Below are 18938 nucleotides of genomic sequence, written 5' to 3'. Positions count from 1 at the left end.
CAAGAACCAAGAAAATCCAAGAACCATCCTGGAACAATCCAGTCAAAGTCAATCAGGTGACACTTTTCTGTCAGCCTACATATTTTCAAAATAATCTATGAAAATCAAAATGTACAATTTAAATTATTTGTATGTAAACATACAATATGATGTGTTTTGTAATACAGATTTTATATGTTTATCAGACAGTAGCATAAATACCAAATGTTTTGTCTATGTACTGTATGTATAACAGAAATAAAGTATAATCTGTTTGGCTATTACTCAAAGTAAACCATATGTTTGCATAGAAGGTGTATAAAAAGGGGAGAAGGGGGAGATCATACAGACATTAATGTGAGAAATAACTACATTTCAAAAACAATATTTCAGATGTTTTACCTTCCATTTACATTGAGTCATTCTGTAATGGTAAACAGATATAATGGTAACAGATAAAGACAGGGACGGTTTGCAAGATACACATGCAGCAACTCATGTCCTAGTATTTTTTCGTATAAGAGTTAAACAGGTAGTTTAAATAAATTACAACACACAAAAAATGTTCAAATCATGTTCTTTTGTTTTAATTTCAGAACATATTTTAATCCCCAATGATATAAAATGTATTTCTCAATTAGTTTGGTTCATTGCCTCCATCAAGGTGTTACGTATTAACCCATGTTTATTTTTTAGTCACCACGGTTACACAAAAAGAAACAAAACAAGGAGGACTCTTTTTTTTCTTTCTTTGACATTGGCCTTGGTGAAGGCCTGTGCTATACTGAGTGCATACTATAGTTTTCAACATGAATGTTTAAGGTAATGTCTTTTTTTCAAATATAGGTATGTTTTTTTTTATATACAGACAAACATACATACAACTATATGACCTATTGACAGTCACCAGTAATTATGTCTAATACAAGACAAAAGTAGAGAATATGTTGTATGTCAAGCCCAATACTGCAGATTTACCACTATGGGTGGACATCTGCTAACAAATGACAATGTAAAGAACACTATCAACTGAATCAACAAATAAAAGGTAATAAGAGCAAAGGACTAGAGTTGTCCTCATTTGATGGAAATGTGCAAAACACACTAGAAAAGCTCTGCACAACTGTGTAAAAAAAAAAAAGGAAAAGAAAAAAGAAAGAAAGAAATACACAATATATATTGTGTAACTTTACTTTGTCCACTTACTTGGTTTACGCTGCGGTTCAAACCTGAATTGCTATTGCAGCCCCAGACTTGAATATTAAAATTATTTCCTCTTTGCATTTGTTATTAGTAAAATAATTTGAAAAATGATATGCTGTGTACGTCCCCATTTCAGCTTTACGTGCTTTCATTTAGGTAAAAGTCCCAAGAAAATCTTCAGATGCCCTATTTGAAATACCTTCTTGTGCTTCACTAAAAGACACAGAAAAGGCAAAGCTAAAGTTTTGCTCATTGCTCCCTAGATCAAACAAAAGTATTACTTGAATCTGTATCTTTGCATGAGTGTGTATAAGGTTTATGATGAACTCAAGGTATTCTCAGTTTTAAGTTTTGGCAGGCAAGACATCCTGTTAGTGAAAAATTAGCCTATGACACAAACCCACCTTTGGGCTCTTGTGTTTTTAGAAGCTTTGAGTTGAGTTTGAACAGCACACGAACACACATTACTGGACTGAAGTCATCTCATGACAGTGCAAGCCATGTCACCAAGTCAAGGTCAAAGGTCAAAAGACTTTGCACTGGTTTATGCTGAACATGCGTCTCCTGGCGCGCTTCTTGGCCTGATTAACGGCCGTCCGCACGGCGTACTCGAACACCTGTTGCACGCCTCGGTTGCTTAAGGAGGAGCACTCCAGATAGCCTTTGGCGTGGATATCGTGAGCCACGCGTCTTCCTTCTGCCGCCGAGATACAGTTGCCCCGATGTGCCCCCATCTCCCGCAGGTCCGTCTGAGTGGCCACAACCAGCACCGGCACCCTGGGCAGGTTCTCTCGGACCTCCTCAATCCACTTGTACTGGGCGTTGGCAAGCGAGTTAGGATTGGCCACGGAGTAGCAGATGAGGACGACGTCGGCCTGCTGGTACGATCTTGGGCGTATTTGCCTAAAGTTGTCATTACCGGCCGTGTCCCATAATCCTAGGCTGATCTGAACCCCGTCCATGTACACCTCCACCCCCGTGTTATCAAACACGGTGGGCTTATAGGTGTCCGGGAAGGTCTCTGACGTGAAGCGGACCAGCAGGGCTGTCTTTCCGACCGCACTGTCCCCTACAAGGACGCACTTCACTGACATTTCCGTTATTTCATTCATAGTTGCCGCTGGTAACTTCACACCCCTAGATGTTGGTAAATCGTTGGAATAAGTCAAAGCAGTTGCTTCTCTGTTGATCTGATGAGACACAAGGTCGTCAAAACCGTATCACTCTGGCTCTGGGAGTAATTGAGTGTGCTGTACTTCTATGTGCAGGTGGTAGTTTTCATAGCAGGAAATTTGCAGCTCTTCCTTGTGATAATTCCATCCCTAGAGATTTCAGTGGTCATTCATCTTGTTCAGCTGACCTATGACGTCTCTCCAACACAGTGGGGATGTACAGTCTGCAGTCCTCCGGCCGTGAGCTTTATATACGCTTCACACAGCCTCTTGGTTCTTCAGGCCCTGTTGGTTCGCTGCAGCTCTGGTTGGTTTCCGCAGGGTGGTGTCAAATTCTGGTCCTTCTCTCCAATGATCTTGTAGACCGTCATTCTGTCCAGACAACTCCAACCTCTTAGCATTGACGATGGAAATCTACTGAGGAAGAGAGAAGAAGGGAGTTCATGAACATGAGGTATTGGCAGTCTGGAAGTCGTCTTACATTCTACAGGACGCTTATAGCCAAGACATCATTGAACAGATTGTTCATTTAAATAAATTCATTTTTATATGTGTCTCCAAAATCTTCTCATACAGCATGAAGCAGCTCTGGCAGGGCAGCAGCATGTCTCTCGATACGATACATTTGTGACGAGTCAGAAATATCAGCTTAGATAATATAGATGTAGCTAACTGCAATGGAATATGTAGCAGATGGCATCACCTTTACATTTTATAACTGCAAAAACATACATTCGTGGGGAAATGTAAGAATACGAAGCATTAAATATATGACAAAGTACTGATTAAATACGGAAGTAAAGATTTATGTGTTTGGGTGTGACCCAGAATTCACAGCTTGGTCCTGAAGACATTAACAGGTGCTCTCTAACAACATATATTCACTGTATACACATATACCGTATACATTCACACACTTTACGTAAGAATCAGTCCTGGTTGTCCAGTTTACACCATAAACATCTGCCAGTCGTTGAGGACATCTCTCTGTGTGTTATTGTTTGAAAATTATACCAATATATTTTGATGATTCTTCTTAAAGATCTGATAAAACAATCTCTACTAGTCGTTTCTTTATCTTTATCTCTATCGTTTTCTGACAGTCGGACATTGTTCTAAAGTCATGGAGACAACAAGTCATAACCTCAAAAACCACCTGCCATTTCACAAACACTCATCTAGATGGAAAGACCCCTGTCAAGTAGATGGGACATTTTAATCACTGGTTTTTCCACACCTGCACGTTTAAAATTTACAAGAAGACAGTTTAGTTTTATATTCTCAGTTTACTATCAAAGGAAGGATAAATAAAGTAAGAAAACAAGGATCTAATCCATAGTTCAGTTGATTTAACTGTTAAACTCTTACTTCATGTTGCCCTACAAACCACTTAAGACTTCACGGTGCCATTGTAAGTTTACATTTAAATGTAATTCACACTTATTTGTTATATACTGTATTTATACCAAAAGGAAAAATACATCATGAAGATCTAACTTTCTAATCTTAAAGTTCTTTATTTTGAAACAAGTCCTGTTTTTATTCATATTAGACTATGTCTTAATGTCTTAATTTCATATTTCAACTAATACAAGATATAGGAAAAGTCACTGTATTCGCCTGTGTAACATGCTGTTGTATCTTGCTTAAGTATAAGAAAATTACCTTTCTTGTCGGTTTCACTCTTCAGGGCGGATGCTGCTGAGGCCTCTTAAGACTTCACGGTGCCATGAAACAAACACGCTTCAAAAAGCAGGGGAGACTTGGTTTTTAACTACAACCTGCTGGAGTGAAAACACCGTAAAACACCATAGCTACCACGGGTTATCCAATAACTTTGGCCCAGAACACACACACATATACACACATATAGAGGTAAAATATCTCAGCACCTGCCTAAAGTTCAGGAGGGAAGCGATAGAGACCGAGAGCAGAGACAACTACAACACATCCGCCTGTTGAAGTGTGGAGGTGTGACAGAGTGACTGAGGCTGCAGCTCGCCTCCCCCACACCAGCTGTGCTTTACAATAAGGCTCACTTTTTTTTCTGTTGTACATTTGGTTTGCAGCTTTACGCAGCTGGCGCACATGAAGGATTTACAAAGATCGTAGTTTGTGTTTAAAAACCTGCCTCACTCAGCAAACCTCGTGGCGATAAATGAAATTATATGAGACCGCTATTTTAACAGTTCTTCTTACACATACTGTAGTTCATTTTCTACTGTGAAATAATGTACTGGTGACAAAGTGTGACCAGGGATGAGTGCATATTTTCAAGGATTAAAAACAAAGTCACTAATTAAAAAAATAAGTTGCAACAACAGTAATGATTACTCTGTTTACATTTATTTGTAATTATTTATGTAGATCTTTATATCTATACTATAACAAACATATGTAAATTTGGTCAGATCTTCCTCAAAGTTACAATAGTGATGACAGGGGGAAATGAATTCCTATTCCTCTTTACATCACAGGATAATGTCAGATGCACAGAGAAGCTGGTGATGCAGCAGGACAGTGAGACGAAATATTTAAGTAAACCTACCACAGAATAACTTCAAACTAAGAAAATGTCTTTAGTCTCAAGACTCTTGTAAGAATATAGTCTTCCTCTTTTATCAGTATCATTAAAGACACCATTTGCTATCACAAACTGGCTGCTCTTTTGATACACACTATTAAATGTCTAAATGTAATTATTAGTGTGATGGTTTGATCAACGCAGCAGTAACACTTGCCTAAATTTTACATTATAATCATTTGACAAATACATGAATCTAATATCCCAACTCGTCAAGTATAATGGTGGATAAAATTGTTATTGTAATTTATAAGGTCATAAAATTACAGGTCAGTCCTCAACATCAAACAAAGCTACATTCACTTAGGAAAAATACAAATGTAAAGCCACACAAGCATGTTACACTGTAACCAAATACAATTTTATTCCACAGTATAACATTATCTGTAAAACCATTTGAACATATGAATAAAAAAATACAATATTCTCTTTATAATTGATGTGTTCACAACATTATGTACAATCAGTAAAATCTGACAACACCGCTGTTGTACCTTTGTGGTAAACATCCCACAAATAGAAAAACAAGTGATTTTAAACCTACAGAACTCCTGTCTCCCGCTGATTAACACAACTGCTACAAAATTTGGCACAACGTGCTAAAGACAAGCTACGAGGAAAGGACTGATTAGCATCTAGATCATGAACAGTTGAATCTTTACCTGAGTTTGAATCTGAATGCATCTAATCTTGGCTTGGCTTGCAGTTGCAGTGTCTGCTGCAGGGCAGCTGCTAAGACGTCCTGCTGAACTTAGTGGAAATCGTTCAAACTAATGAGGTTGTTCAACTTACTTTATTGGCCTTTGATCATCTCACCCTGTTGTGAACATGACACACTGTAAGACTTAAACAAAAAAAAAAACTTTCCTCCAAGCATATGAGTTTGTGTCAATTTCTCGAGGACAATATGTGATTATTGTGCTCAGTAAATGTAAAATTTGTACCAAATAAAAGAATCTTATTCAAGAACCTGCAGAACAACCTCCATGTAGACAGACTGATATCATGATTCAAATAAAGTTTCATGATATTCATTACATGTAAAACATGACTCCAAATTAGTGAATGGTTAAAAAATAAAACACAATTTTATCTAATACGGAGCCTTTTAAACATGGGGACTTCCTCTTTAAATGGCATGAAGGCAAATGCGAAGCAAAATACACAACTCTATAAAACATTACAAATATAAAATATACAGTACATACATTCCAGCTTCACAGCTGCATAGAAATACTTTATCTGTGTTTCATGGCAACTATTCTGATCAACATCTGATTTTAGATTAAGATCTTAACTAAAATTAACCTCAGTTTAACCAAGATTAAGATTAAATTTCCGGCGGTTAAATGACAGATGAAGAGTATAAAAATAAGCGCCAGACCTGAATGTCAGAAATAAGAAAGAATACGGTTTTATAATACTGTATATACTGTAATTACTACATATGGATGAGATGAGGAGAGAGAGTGCATTGTACATTGTCTCCATAGCTGCTGTAGAGTGGATCCTACAAACCAGGTTCTTCTCACTTCAAAGAGACCAACACGAGACCTGGCTTTGGCTCTGTGAACCTGAGAGATCAAGAGATAGGAGAGAAGGTGGGCGGCAATGAACACATTGTACATGTGTGTGTGTGTGTGTGTGTGTGTGCGTGTGTGCATGTGTACCTGTAGTGTTTGTTACTGAGGTAGTCTAGAACGGCGGGGCGGATGCGGGCCACGCCCCCCTGGCTGTGGTTCCCTCTTCCTGTGATGACAGAGAGCTGAGGTCGACAGAGACCCTGCTCACACTCTACACAGAAAAGAGGCCAAAGAAGAACAAAACACACAAACAGAAGCATAGAGGAGTTAACACAAACTGGGTAAAGGGGCAAAAACACAAACTTTGAAAAAAAAAAGATGATAGAGAGTGGTGCTTTCTTTAAACTGCAAAGTACAACAATATAACCCTGAAGAAGTTAACCTCTGCATCATTTCATCGGTCCAGAACAAGTGAACAGTACTTTCGTTGTGAAAGTGACCAAACTTGCCCATGCTGTACCTCTTATCCTGCTTTTGTACTCATAAATCAGAGTCAGACATGAAATACGCCAACACTGGGAGTGTTACGTTCAGTCAGACCTGACAGCACATTTATGGAAAGAGACACAATGCTTGTGCAGTAGTTGGCACGTGGTGCGCAAGAGGGAGCAGAGATGTAGACTGAGATAATAACTGTTTAACAGTAATAGGAAATGGTGGAGATATAAGATGCATATTTCCCTTTGTGCTGCAGCAGCCTTTTAGTTAATTTGACAGAATCTCATTCAGGCTTGTGCTTTGCTCAGAATGGTTCAGCTGGGTATAACTGATTGATCTTGTTTGATTGAGACTCTCAGGTTAAATTGCCATAAGATTTATGTACGTGGAGGTGCAACTTGGGAAGGACTAGAATAGGGTGAAAACACTTTGTTAAATACCTGCGTTTTTTTCCTGTAAGACCTGGGCCAGATGCTCCAGGGCTTCGTCTACATGTAGTCCATGCAGGTCCAGAATGTTCTGGGGCAGTAGTGACTTGTTGACTCGCTCGAAAATCTGGACCGCTGCACGGTGATTAGCCTCACGCATCCGCAGGCCATGCATGTGTCCCTAAGTCAAGAGTTGATGCAAATCAATTTACTCCTTAGCTTTGATCAACATTAATTAATCACAAGCTACAAAACATTCATGCAGGAAATGTTAAAGAAGTTACATCTAATAAGAAATATCTTCCCCAACATACAAACCTAACATAACAAAAACACTCATAGTGCTTCACAGATGAAAACAGAGCTGGAATAGAAACAAAACATCAGCCACTTGCCTGCTGTGCGTAAAATGAAGCCACTTCTTTGCGTCCTTGCTTGTAGGCCTCTGCAGCCTTGGAGAAACTCTCGAGCTGCCGGCTCCTCTGCAGGCTGGCCTCTGCGCGGAAATCGTCGTATTCTGGGTCCTCAACATCCTGATAGTCGATCTTGGTTGACTCCAGGGTCTTCTGCCTCTAAAAAAAATAAGCAGGACCGAGTGATACTGATTGCTTATGAAGGGTGGAAGATGAAATAAGTTGTATAGAATAAACGTAACTTTTTTTCCCGCATCTATGTAGCCATTTTTAGATGTGAATAACATTCCACGTAATTATTGTGTGTAAATTAATATACTTTTAATATATTAATTATTAAATATATTAAAATACTTCTCTACCTTGGATCGGTGCTTCATCCTAGATATAATGGCATTCATTGGCAGAATATCTTGACAGCATGTTGTAAAGCTACAGTGATTGAATGATGTATAACGGATGTGTATGTTTGTTCTGTTTCACTGTTTGTGAATACCTTTTCCCTCTCCTTGCTGGCTGCTCTGTGGTGCTCAGACCGAGGGGCCTCAGGGGCCACAACCGTCTTGACGGGTCCCTCGTCCAGTAAAGACCGCAGAAACAGCTCAGTCTCAGTCAGGCAGTAACTACACAAGCATGGGGACACTGAAATTAGTCTGAAGCAAATGTGTTATTAGAACAACAGAACCGTCGGAGCCTTTCATTTGCCATTGTGATTACCTGAGAGAAACTCAGGACCTATTGAATTTATTTCAACTGTTGCATGCAAAATAATCTACAATTGGTAAATTAGGTTGAAGTGCGTCAAATTGTAAAAGCCTTCAATATACTTGTGGTCTCTGAAGATGTCCAGGAGGAAATGCTGGTCAATGGTGGGGAAGAGGGAGAACAGTTGTTTCTCCTTCAGCAGGGTGGCTCCATCTCGCCGGTCGAGGTCTGCGCGACTTTGCCTGGTCTGCAAGAGGATTGGAAAGCAGTTGAGGGTGATGATGTGATGGCAACAGAGATGACAAGATAGCCAAAGATTCAATATGCTTGTCTACAGGTAAAGTAGATGTGTGCAATACCTTCTCCACGTTCTCCTGCAAAGCCTGCTCCTCTTTTATTATATCTCTGAGAGAGACTTGTGGACGAGACACGTTCCAGTGATCCATGAATGGAAACTGACCGCGGCCCTCTGATTGGCTGTCCACCGACGCATAACCATCTGCACTTATGAGAAAATGTGGAGGCGTTCGCTCTTGTGGCCCAGGTTTGTTCGCCTGCGAGTCACCCCAGTGTGATGAACCTAAACATGTGGAGTCGACATTTCATTAAAAATGTTATTCCTGGGGCGTTGTACAGCTCACTGGGTTGAGCAGGCTCCCCATAAACAGAGGGTTTCGAATCCCCCGGCAGCACTTTGCTGTGTGTCATTCCCCCTCTCTGTCTCCCCATGTCCTGTCTCTCTCTGAATGTCCTGTTAATGAAAGGCATAAAAACCCCAAAAGCCATGTTCTTCCCCACATTGATGTAATAAATTCATATTTTATTTACTTCACATATATGTTTGAAAAGGACATTGTGGGCAAACACATTCATTTATAATGGGAATAATGCACAACCATCTCCTAAAATAGATTTTTGGGTTAAAATGGGTTGATTTATGTGTGTAAATGTGTGCTTTCATTTGTGCATGTGCACTTAATAGGTGTCTTAAGAGTTTGAAATGTGTATGTATGGAACATAATATCATATACTGAGCAAATACATGCTGTTATGATTCCTTCATTAACTCCTCAAAAAAGTTTGGAAACATTATTTCAGTCAATCATTTCTCCCCTTTAATAATACCAATCAGTGTTGTATTTTATATATCGCGAAATGACTGACTGAAATAAAGTTTCCAAACTTTTTTTTGAGGAGTTTAGATTCTATTTTGTGTTTGTAGGTGTGTTACTGTGTGAACTTACTTTCTTGAAGCAGGTGGAAGGAAAGAGCTGCTTGTCTCTGTCTTTCCTGTAATAGAGAATATTCGTATAAATCAAATTAACCAGCCAAGATCCCCAGCACTTCTAATAGCCACATACAGTGAATCATGATATCAGAGTGGATTACCAGTGTCGGAGCACCACTGACCAATGTCACAGAACTCACCTGTATTGTTTCCTTCCACTTCTGGTGAAGCAGTTTAGCCAGGTTCAGGTCCATCTGCACTGCATGGTCATCACTGGAGCATGTACCTGAACACAGTGAGGGGGAGAAGACGGATCTGTCAGTTCAGATAATCAGAGAAGGATTAAGACCATCAATGTTGATGGTTCAGATCAATGAACAGCAAAGGACCTGGCAGGTTTCGAGAGCTTGTCAGATCATCTAACAGTGTGCTTTTGGAGATATTTGGCAGTGAAGCTCATATTGTGCAGCAAACTGTGCTGTGACAGAGTTTGATCTCCCAAAAAACTTTTTTCATTATTTTTCGGTGTGTATGGAGGAGGAGAGACTGTCCCATACAGTAGCACCAATAAGGACATCTCACTCCTTTCCATGTGTCCTCTATCAGGTTGGGTATAAACACTCTGAACTGCTGCTTACAAAAGATCATCTAAATGTGATTAGTGTGTTAGTTACCTGGATCTACTCCCACAGGACCAAAGAGTTCAGTTAGCTGCAGCGCCACCTCAGTGGGTAGTTTGAGCTCCACGCTCTGAATATCCAGGTGTCTGCTCCTCTTCTTCTTCCTCCTCTGTTCCTCCTCTCTCTCTAGCTCGTTCAGCTCAGCCTGGAGCAGCCGGTGAACCTCGTCCATGCTCGCGATGTCGTCCTCCACCTCGGTCCTTAACTCTTCAATTATCACTCCATCATCTAAGCACCCGCCCCAAGCGCCACCTTCGAGGTCATTTTCTGTTTTCTCTTTGCGCTTGGTGTTTTCTCTTCCTTCTTCAGAGTGTGAGGCTGTATCAGGTTGATCTTTGTTTCCGTTTGGATCAGCTACACCTTCAGGACCTGGTGCGTCTGTGTCACTGCTGCTCTCGTTGGACTCACCAGCTGTCCCAGAGGTCGACTGCTGGGTCTCCTCAAATTCAGCTGACCGTCCTTTTGGCGGGTCTTCAGGGTGGCACTCGTCTAACACATCGGGACACGACGTGGTTTCTACAACACTGCCTGAAGATTTCTCATCATCTTCACCCCCAGCGCCATCCTCGTCCTTCTCCTCCGCGTCTTTCTCCTCGCCATCCTCATCTTTGAAGAACCTCTCTCCGGAGTCCAGCAGCAGGTTGGTCGTCCACTCCAGGTCCTGGTTGCATTTGTCATACAGATCCTCTAATGTATCGAAATTGACCAGTTTAAAGTGACGGCTGAGAATGCACATGCTCTCAAGCCGGTCGTGAGTTTCCCCGAGCTCTCTCTCCTCCACCTGTGTGCCCTTCTCGTGCACCACGCGGTAGGGTACCTCTTTGTAGCCCGATGGGTGAACTGCAACCGCTGCAGAAACAGCAGAGGACAGCTCCGGCACAAAACGAGAGGAGTCGCCATACAGTACTGTGAAGTCACTGGAGTGGCTGCAGCCAGTGACGACGGTATCGCCGGGGCTGTCTTGACGACTGAGACGCCAAAGGAGGGCGAAGTCTTGGGGTTCAGTCTGGGTCGAGAGGCGTGTGTTTACCGAAGAAGGAGGAGGAGGGGGAGAGGGAGGCTGCAGATGAGCCTCAGACTTGGACTCAGTCAGCAGGTCAGTGTTTGGTTTAGGGTCAAGGCTGCTGCCACAGTCGGGATTACAGCTGGGTTCGATGTCTGTGTTTTCAGCGGTGGCACTGGGGGAATCAAGAGTATTCAGAGAGGAACCAGGGCAGGGCTGAGTGAAGGTGAGGGCTAGCTTGCACTGTTTCCCTGATCTGCGACCCTGACGCTGTTTTCTCTCCTGACTGCCCGCACTCAGAGCGCTGCCTTCTTCCACAGAGCCCTCGAACATCGGACTCTGACAGTCCTCACTAACGTGGCTGCCATCGGCCTCAGTTCTAGTCTGTTCTCCATCCTCTGTGCAGCTTTTAGTGTCCAAATCACCAAACTCAGTACTAACCTCCCCGTCAATACCGTGGCTGCCCAGTGCAGCTTTGGAGATACCCAAGGAATCGGCAGAGACAGCTGGTGGAGGATTTGTACTACTTGTTTCTTTTTCAGGTTTAAGTTCTCCGCCTTTATCAGTATTGGATTCCCTGTCCCTACGAGAGTCGGCTGCCTTCCAGTCTAGCACACAGTCAGGTAATTCACTAACCCTCTTCATGTTTTGCTCTGTCTCTTCACAGCATTCCTTAAACCTGCTACCTGTCTCGTCCTCGTCCCGTAATTGCTCTCCAGAGCCGAGCGAAGGGGAGGAAGAACGGGAAGAACCAGTTTGAGTAGCACCTGCACCCATCTGAATGAGATCAAGAGCCTTCTGGAGCTCTGTTACATCCGGTCCAGACGTCACTGCTATTTTAGTGTCATTAACATCTTTAGATAAACCTTCATCTTTCTTCCCATTTCCTTCTTCATGCCTCTCCCTCCTCCTAACCTGCCGCTGCTGCAGAGACCCTTCAGAAGGCCAATCCCCAATAAAATCCAACATTTTAGGTGTTTCCCTTTCTTCTTGGTCCATCCTCACCACCTCAAGTCCTGGTGCTTCCTCCTCATTTGTCTTTTCTTTCTCCTTTGCCTCGCTCTCTGACTGACTGGCATCTTTTACCAGATCTGCAGGCTCCATCCTGTCAAAACCCGACCTCCTGCTTGGCCTTTCCCTTCTCACCCTCTGCCCTATGGACTCACAGAAAGCCACAGGTACTTCGTCCCCGTGGTGGTCTTCATTCATCACCGATTCTACAATACAGTCTGGGATTCTCTGATCTCCCTCCGAGTGATTCTGCTGTAACTGAGCATCCAACTCAGAATCTAAGTCCCCCAAGTCCATGTCATCATCCCCATCGGATATCTCAGCTCGGTTTTCCATGGGTCTATCAGTAGGCTGGAAATTGAGTGACTCGGTAGATTTCTTAGTGCCATCCTCCAGCTTTCCATCTTGATTAGAACGACCAATGGACGACACATCAGGGAGAGAGGAAAACAGCTGAGGGCGGGATTTCTTACTCTCCTCCGTTAACCCAAACTGCCCTACCAGATCAGGACAAGGTGTTTCAGAGGCGATCAGCCTAGAGGTGAAAAAAAGAGGGGTGTAAATGGTGCAGTTATGATAATCAACAAGAGATATGCTATATAGTACTCCAAGCTCTCTGTCTCAGACTGTCCTGACCAGTCCCTGAACATCACACAGGGACAACATGTGTGTGACAGGTTATTGAGTTTTATTAATCGGGCTGAGTTCAACAAATCAATATACGCTACTGTGATTTAAGTATGTAATTCATATCAGAGTAATATCATCATAAAAATGTAGCGGCAGGAAAGACCAATTCACCAAATACTGTAATGGTCATAATATGGGCTACCTAGAACAAGTTACTGCTTGTGTCTGTTGATTTAAAAAAAAAATTTGGGGGGTGTTTTTACTGTTCACAAATGTAAAAATGGGTCACATTGGACCCTCAACATTATTTAACGGTTAAATAACCTGCTACTTTTCATTTTTGTGAAATGTTTGCTCCTAAAGTAAACTAACAAATGTTAGTGTAGAGCCCTGTATGAGCAATGTTCAGCTTTTTTTTTTTACTGCATTGCCAAAGTATCGGATCGGGATTCGGTACTCAAAATCAAATGACTCAGACTTGGACTCGGGGGCAAAAAAATGTGATTGGGACATCCCTACACAGAACTAATACTATGTGCATCTCTAAAAATGTCAACAAATCAACAGTGTGACAAGACATCTCTACTCTGTTGTGCAATAATAATAATGATAATAATAACAAGAAACTCAACACATTTCACGTGGATGATATTTGACATACGAGTTCAAATTAGACCATTGTTGAACAATAGAAGACCATTGTTGTGTCAAGTGTTTGTGAAGTATACTCACTGTGAGCTCCTGTTCTCCAGTAGGAGGAGCTGTTTCCTCTCAGGCATGTGTGAGCCCATAATAGACGGAACTGTGACAAAGCGCTCGTAGTTGTTAAGCATTCGACGGATCCTTTCCCCTGGCACGTCATGTGTTGTGCGCCTTCACATAGGCAAACAGAAATACATAAATGACTGGAATTTTTAAAGTTTAGGTTCTAAGCATAAAAAACCTTTAGTTAATATTTCAATTTTAAAAACAGAAATTTGTGTAATTCTTCTCTTTCTCACTTCTCAAGTTCTCTGGGCTTGTTCTTCCACCAGGTGTCTGGCTCACGGAATAACACTTTATATCCATGTTTCAGTGCCTACAACAGAAATTATGACACATGATTTTTTGCAGCTCAGAACAACCTTATGTGAACAATGTCCAGCAACACCCTGAAAAAATACAATTATAAGTTATCACAGTAAGTATTTTATTTTGCATTGAGATGATTATAGGATACATTGTAGAAATATAACATTAAAATTATAATCAGATCACTTAACATGTCTGTTTGGCCTATGCAGAGTTTTGTGGGAACGTTGCACCTTTATTTCTCCTCACCACACAGTTTAAAAAGGTACAAACACAGAAATAAGCAGACAGCAGAGGAAGTCACACGTCCCTTTTCCACTGAGGGGAACCTGGGATGATGCTAGTGCCTCTTGAGATTTAGTTACACTTGAGAACCCTTTGCTTTTCCACATCATTACGTCACTATAAAAGCCAGTATACGTCTCTATAAACACTAGATCTAAAGTAGATGTTTTGCTTCAACTTCATATCCACATTGAAGGAATAGATCTACGTCTGTGTAATATCACACTCTGAAGCGTCAATACACTGGCATTGTTTGGTTCAGTGTAAACAAGCTAATGGGAGCTCCTCTTAAGTGTAATAGGGCAGGAAAAGCAAAAGCTGAGCCAAATTCACTTTTTTGCACAGAGCCCCCTGCACTGTTGCCTTGTTCTTTTTTCACTCAGGGCTAATGTCGGTCTGAGTGCTGCCCAACCCAATTACAGTATGACTTTAATAAATAAACTCTTCCCCAGATCAATTAGTGCAACAGCAAAATTAGTCACATGGGATTTGTTACAGGGCTGGATGAATTACAGGGAGCTGACTGACCTGAGCCACATAGGGTTTCATCTCCCAGCCCTGCATGTTGGTATTGTCAATGATGATGGGGTTAGAGCCCCTGTCAAAGGCTTCCTTGGCTGCAGGACAACATTCACACGAGAGACAACACAAGAGAAAAAAAAACATGTGTTGTTTTAAGTGGCATTAAGCAATTAAGCAATCAGTTAACCAAGATTAAAAACATTTGCACAGAAATGTTGACTTGCTACAGCTGCAAAACATGTGTGTGTGCTCTCTGTATTATCAACCTCGTTTATGGTTCCAGTCATGGGCCTCCCCAAGGGAATTGGGGTCAAAGTGATATTCTCCATGGCGTTTGAAATAGTCGTCAGTGCTCAATATTACTCCACCGGTGTTATGCTCTAACAGAGCTCTGCAGAGAGAGACACAAACACAAAGATACGTCTCAAGTGATGGATCACAAGTACCGTACATGCGCTTTGAGAAACAGTGTCTGCAATAGTGTATTTAAATGAATGAGTCTACTATCTTTACAAAATTAGTACTTTTCCAATAAACAGGATAAAATAAGTGTTGTCTGCACAAAATATAAATGTTCAAGAAAAAGCTAGAGGTTTTGTGGGAAGCTGTGGAAATCATAAAAACTCAGTCTTAACAAGCCAAGAAACTGGTGAATTATTCATTAATTTCTCAATATTGTGACTGAATATTGTACTCTCCTCTCTGCCAGCCGTAGTGTTTTCCCACTGAGAGTATCCAAACAGTCATACCTTGCCAAGGTCGTCTTCCCAGATCCTGGAGCACCACGTAGCAGCACGAGCACCCTCCCCTCCAAACGCAGCCTGCTGCCCCGAGCAGCAAACTGTGGGGCAGCAGGCTGCGTCCAGGACTTGGGGACCGTTGCAGAAGGTTTGAGAGGAGCTTGACTGACCGGAGCGTGACCCATCCAGGGAGAGGGATGCCTGGGCAGGCTGGGCCAGCTGGAAGGCGTTTGGGCCACGGGGGTGATGAAGGTTGGCCCCTGGTTTCCAAGGAAACGGGGCGCAAACGCAGGTGCCTCCAAGTTCCAGGGCGATGACATGTAGCCGAGCGGCTCCCGGTTAGTGCTCTCCCTGGATCTCGCTCCCCCGGCTGTCGCAGCAGCGGTCGTGACCCCAGCCCCGTCAGAAAGACCGTGCGACGACGGGTCTTTCTTTTTATACACCTGGAAAGCCGAGGGACGTCCCGAAGCCGCCAGGTCCAAAGGAGGCTTCGGTTTGTCCGCAGGTGTCTCTGTCGACAGATGTGTGAAATCCACAACCGGCTGTCGGCCCTCGGAGGTTTCATCCTCCCAAGAGCTGAGCTGGTCGAGTGGAGAGGAGGCTCCAGACTTGAAGTCCACCAGGCGTCCTGCTGAGCCGGCCTGCTCCGACCGAGGCCTCAAACTGGGCTGAAGCAGCTCAGGAAGCGGCTGCTTTGGAAACGGTGGTGGAGGGAAAGAGGAAAGGGGGGCGCCAGTCGACAAATACTGGCTGCTGCCGCTGCTGCTGCGGTGCTGTTCCTGAGTGTCTGTCTGTGTGGTCAACGTCTCCAGCTCCTGGTCAACCAGCAGGTCCAGCTCCTCGGTCAGGAGGTTGGTGGAGGAGGGAGAGGAGGAGGGCTGTGCCGGTCTGGAGGAGTCTGGGTCTGGTCTCCGTTCAGAGAAGTGTTGGGGGCTGAGCAAGGCTGCGGCAGTGCGCTCAAACCCAGAGATAGGAGGGGGAATCGGAGCTGCAACTTCAGCTGCCACAGACAGCTCCAGGAGGGAGTCCATCGCATTTTCAACTAAAAACAAAAACATCAAAATAAGAAATGAGGGAGATTCATATTTCTGATACATGACATCTACATTTCATGATTCTTTCTTGATGGCCATGAACTCTAAACATTTGTGTAAAAAATACCAATAACCCCCTCAAAACCAAACAACCACTGATACTTTGTGACATTACTGTATTGATTCTTTGAAGTGCTGTATCAATATATTATCAATAGTTTATCTGGTGATTGGTGGTTTTGTGTTGTATTTGAGCCTCCAACCAGTGGTAATTTCTTTGTTCAGAATGATTGCACAAAAAAGTTTTAGTTTGGATGTTGCAGTGATAAGACTTGTAATCTCCTTAGTGTTTATCTTATCGTTCTTGTGAGCAGTTTTGAGTTGAGCTGTTTACTGATTTAGACAGATGTTAATTCCTCTTTGGAGAACAGTATTTACTATGATGTAAAATGTCACAAGTAGTGTAAAATATAAATACTGGTGCAACTGTATTTGTTTGTGCACACAATTATAAGAATTTTATAAAAATGTGTGTAGAGGGGTGCCAATATATTGCCTTCCTTGCAGAATCCAAATCTATATTATATTGACCCCTCCCCATAAGGATATGTATCATATCCCCAGATTCTTGCCAACACACAGCCCTGAACAGACAATAAAGTTATAAGACTTCAGTCCTGATAAATATTCAGACATTGCTCAATCCCAGAGCACCTCTGACTGCACTTTAAGTGTTTGCTCTTGTGCCTGATAAAGCTCAGGTCAGTTATCAGTCTTCCACAGACACTCATGGGGGTTGTGTGGTCTTGTTTCCTGCGTTGAGTAGCACTTGTACGAGTCCTAAACCAAGTATTCAGTGCCCTGTATCTGTCATTCAAAACTATTGGGGACATAAACACAAACACACACACAGGCGACAGGTGGAAAAGGGTGGGTGGGTTGGTGCAGTATTAGATGACTGCAGACACATGGGACCTCCACTATATGAAGAAGGACTCACGTGGTTAATGTTTCAACACACTGCTAACAAGCTACCCAGCTAACTGGTTAGCCTGGTTAAACCAAGAAAATACCATTCCCCATAGTCACTCGGCGGATTGTGCAGCCTCATTTCCGTGTTTTGTTTTGTGTTTTAGTACCTTTGAAGTCACACTCGGACAGCACGATGTATATAACTTCAGGGTCCAGGTGTGAAAACACCTCCTGCATGTTTTTAACGACAGTCTCCTTGTCGGAGCAGGACAGCGAGTCGCTGCTGGATGCAAAGTTGTTCGCCATGGCAGATCCGTCAGATCCCTGAGGTAGTAGTCGGTAACCCGCGGTGTGGTCGAGGCTCCCACCGGGGGCTCTGGCCGGGCTCTGGCCGCTCTTCTTCCTCCGAGGCATCGCTCCGGGGCCCAGGTGTCCCGGCCGGCTGCTCTCATTAGCGGCTACACGGAGCTAACTGAGTAGCCGGCGAGCTACGAGAGGGTGGCCCGGGGCGGATAACATGTTACTGTCGTATCGGTTAGAGTAGTGGAAGTACAGTAAGTCAAGGTTATGATATCTAATAGCACTCCAAGTGGTGGAAAGACACGGGAGAGCACATACTAACAACTCTGGTAACACACGGGGCTTCGCACCGGAAATCAACACTGTCATTTCAAAATAAAAGCGCGGTCCCTTGCCTCTCAATGTTTGAAATTTCATATTGATTTTTTTTTTACACTGTCAACTTGTTTTTTTTTTTAAATAAATGTTATCAATTTGTTGTTGTACTGTTTTCAACTCTGCCTTGTATTATAACGAGTTTCCTGCGCACAAACCTTTGGATCGACAAGGATTTAATATAATTTTAGATTTTTTAAAAAGGTAATATTAAAGAGAAGTTATTGAGACATGTCTTGTAACAATTAAAATACTAGTACAGCAGGAGTATGTATTCAGAGTAAAATGCCTGTTAGTGAGCTTGTTATAACAGGATCCTATTACACTGCAAGTGATACATCAACAAGCAGTATTTCAGTGCTGTAGGTAATTACATTTTATGTTAACATTGTAGCCATTGTAGGTTTTTACATGTCTGCAGTAAACAATTTTGTGACTTAAAGTGGAATGCACAATACATTTTGCTGCAGAGTCATCACTTGCAATCACAAACATGACCAATACTGTGACGCCTCAGCTCAGCCCTACTTTTTTTTTTCTCGTTATTTTCATATCACTTCCGCATATCATCAAATGAATATA

At 42.4% G+C, this 18938-nt stretch overlaps 2 protein-coding genes across 5 annotated transcripts; both read right to left on the bottom strand.

Moving 5' to 3' along the window:
- Positions 1-877: 877 nt before the first annotated feature.
- rhoh (ras homolog family member H) lies at positions 878-4289 on the bottom strand. 2 transcript variants are annotated; one of them, XM_083971866.1, is made up of 2 exons: positions 4020-4289; positions 878-2771 (listed from the first exon to the last, which is right to left on the bottom strand). In XM_083971866.1, the coding sequence occupies exon 2, from the start codon at positions 2292-2294 to the stop codon at positions 1707-1709; it is 588 nt and encodes a 195-aa protein (XP_083827992.1). In that variant the 5' UTR covers positions 2295-2771; positions 4020-4289; the 3' UTR covers positions 878-1706. The 2 variants fall into 2 exon arrangements, with proteins under 2 accessions (XP_083827992.1, XP_083827991.1); XM_083971865.1 differs by having other exon boundaries at positions 878-2768.
- A 1066-nt stretch (positions 4290-5355) lies between these two features.
- On the bottom strand, positions 5356-18251 carry n4bp2 (NEDD4 binding protein 2). 3 transcript variants are annotated; one of them, XM_083976911.1, is made up of 16 exons: positions 17849-18251; positions 15685-16717; positions 15202-15326; positions 14942-15030; positions 14059-14135; positions 13790-13930; positions 10408-12962; positions 9934-10019; positions 9750-9795; positions 8865-9085; positions 8628-8752; positions 8297-8423; positions 7783-7959; positions 7400-7568; positions 6609-6732; positions 5356-6512 (listed from the first exon to the last, which is right to left on the bottom strand). In XM_083976911.1, exons 1-16 carry the CDS (start codon positions 18093-18095, stop codon positions 6467-6469), a joined length of 5388 nt encoding a protein of 1795 aa, XP_083833037.1. In that variant the 5' UTR covers positions 18096-18251; the 3' UTR covers positions 5356-6466. The 3 variants fall into 3 exon arrangements, 2 of the variants coding, with proteins under 2 accessions (XP_083833037.1, XP_083833036.1); XM_083976910.1 differs by having other exon boundaries at positions 5356-6732; XR_014595558.1 differs by lacking the exons at positions 5356-6512; positions 6609-6732 and having other exon boundaries at positions 7456-7568; positions 7783-7957.
- Between the last annotated feature and the right edge of the window lie 687 nt (positions 18252-18938).

Source organism: Trachurus trachurus, assembly GCF_905171665.1.
Source record: "Trachurus trachurus genome assembly, chromosome: 1".
NCBI classification, from domain to species: Eukaryota; Metazoa; Chordata; class Actinopteri; order Carangiformes; family Carangidae; genus Trachurus; species Trachurus trachurus.
The sequence above is the reverse complement of the archived record's forward strand: the minus strand, read 5'-3'. Positions and strand labels throughout refer to the sequence as shown.

What these genes read in the sequence shown, in the direction of transcription:
- rhoh (XM_083971866.1), bottom strand. Translation starts at nt 2,294, where the DNA reads ATGAATGAAATAACGGAAATGTCAGTGAAGTGCGTCCTTGTAGGGGAC.
- n4bp2 (XM_083976910.1), bottom strand. Translation starts at nt 18,095, where the DNA reads ATGCCTCGGAGGAAGAAGAGCGGCCAGAGCCCGGCCAGAGCCCCCGGT. An exon ending in AAGCCCAGAGAACTTGAGAA is followed by an intron (nt 13,931 to 14,058) that starts GTGAGAAAGAGA and finishes GCCTATGTGAAG; the next exon opens with GCGCACAACACATGACGTGC. An exon ending in CCAGCAAGGAGAGGGAAAAG is followed by an intron (nt 7,960 to 8,296) that starts GTATTCACAAAC and finishes TATTTTTTTTAG; the next exon opens with AGGCAGAAGACCCTGGAGTC.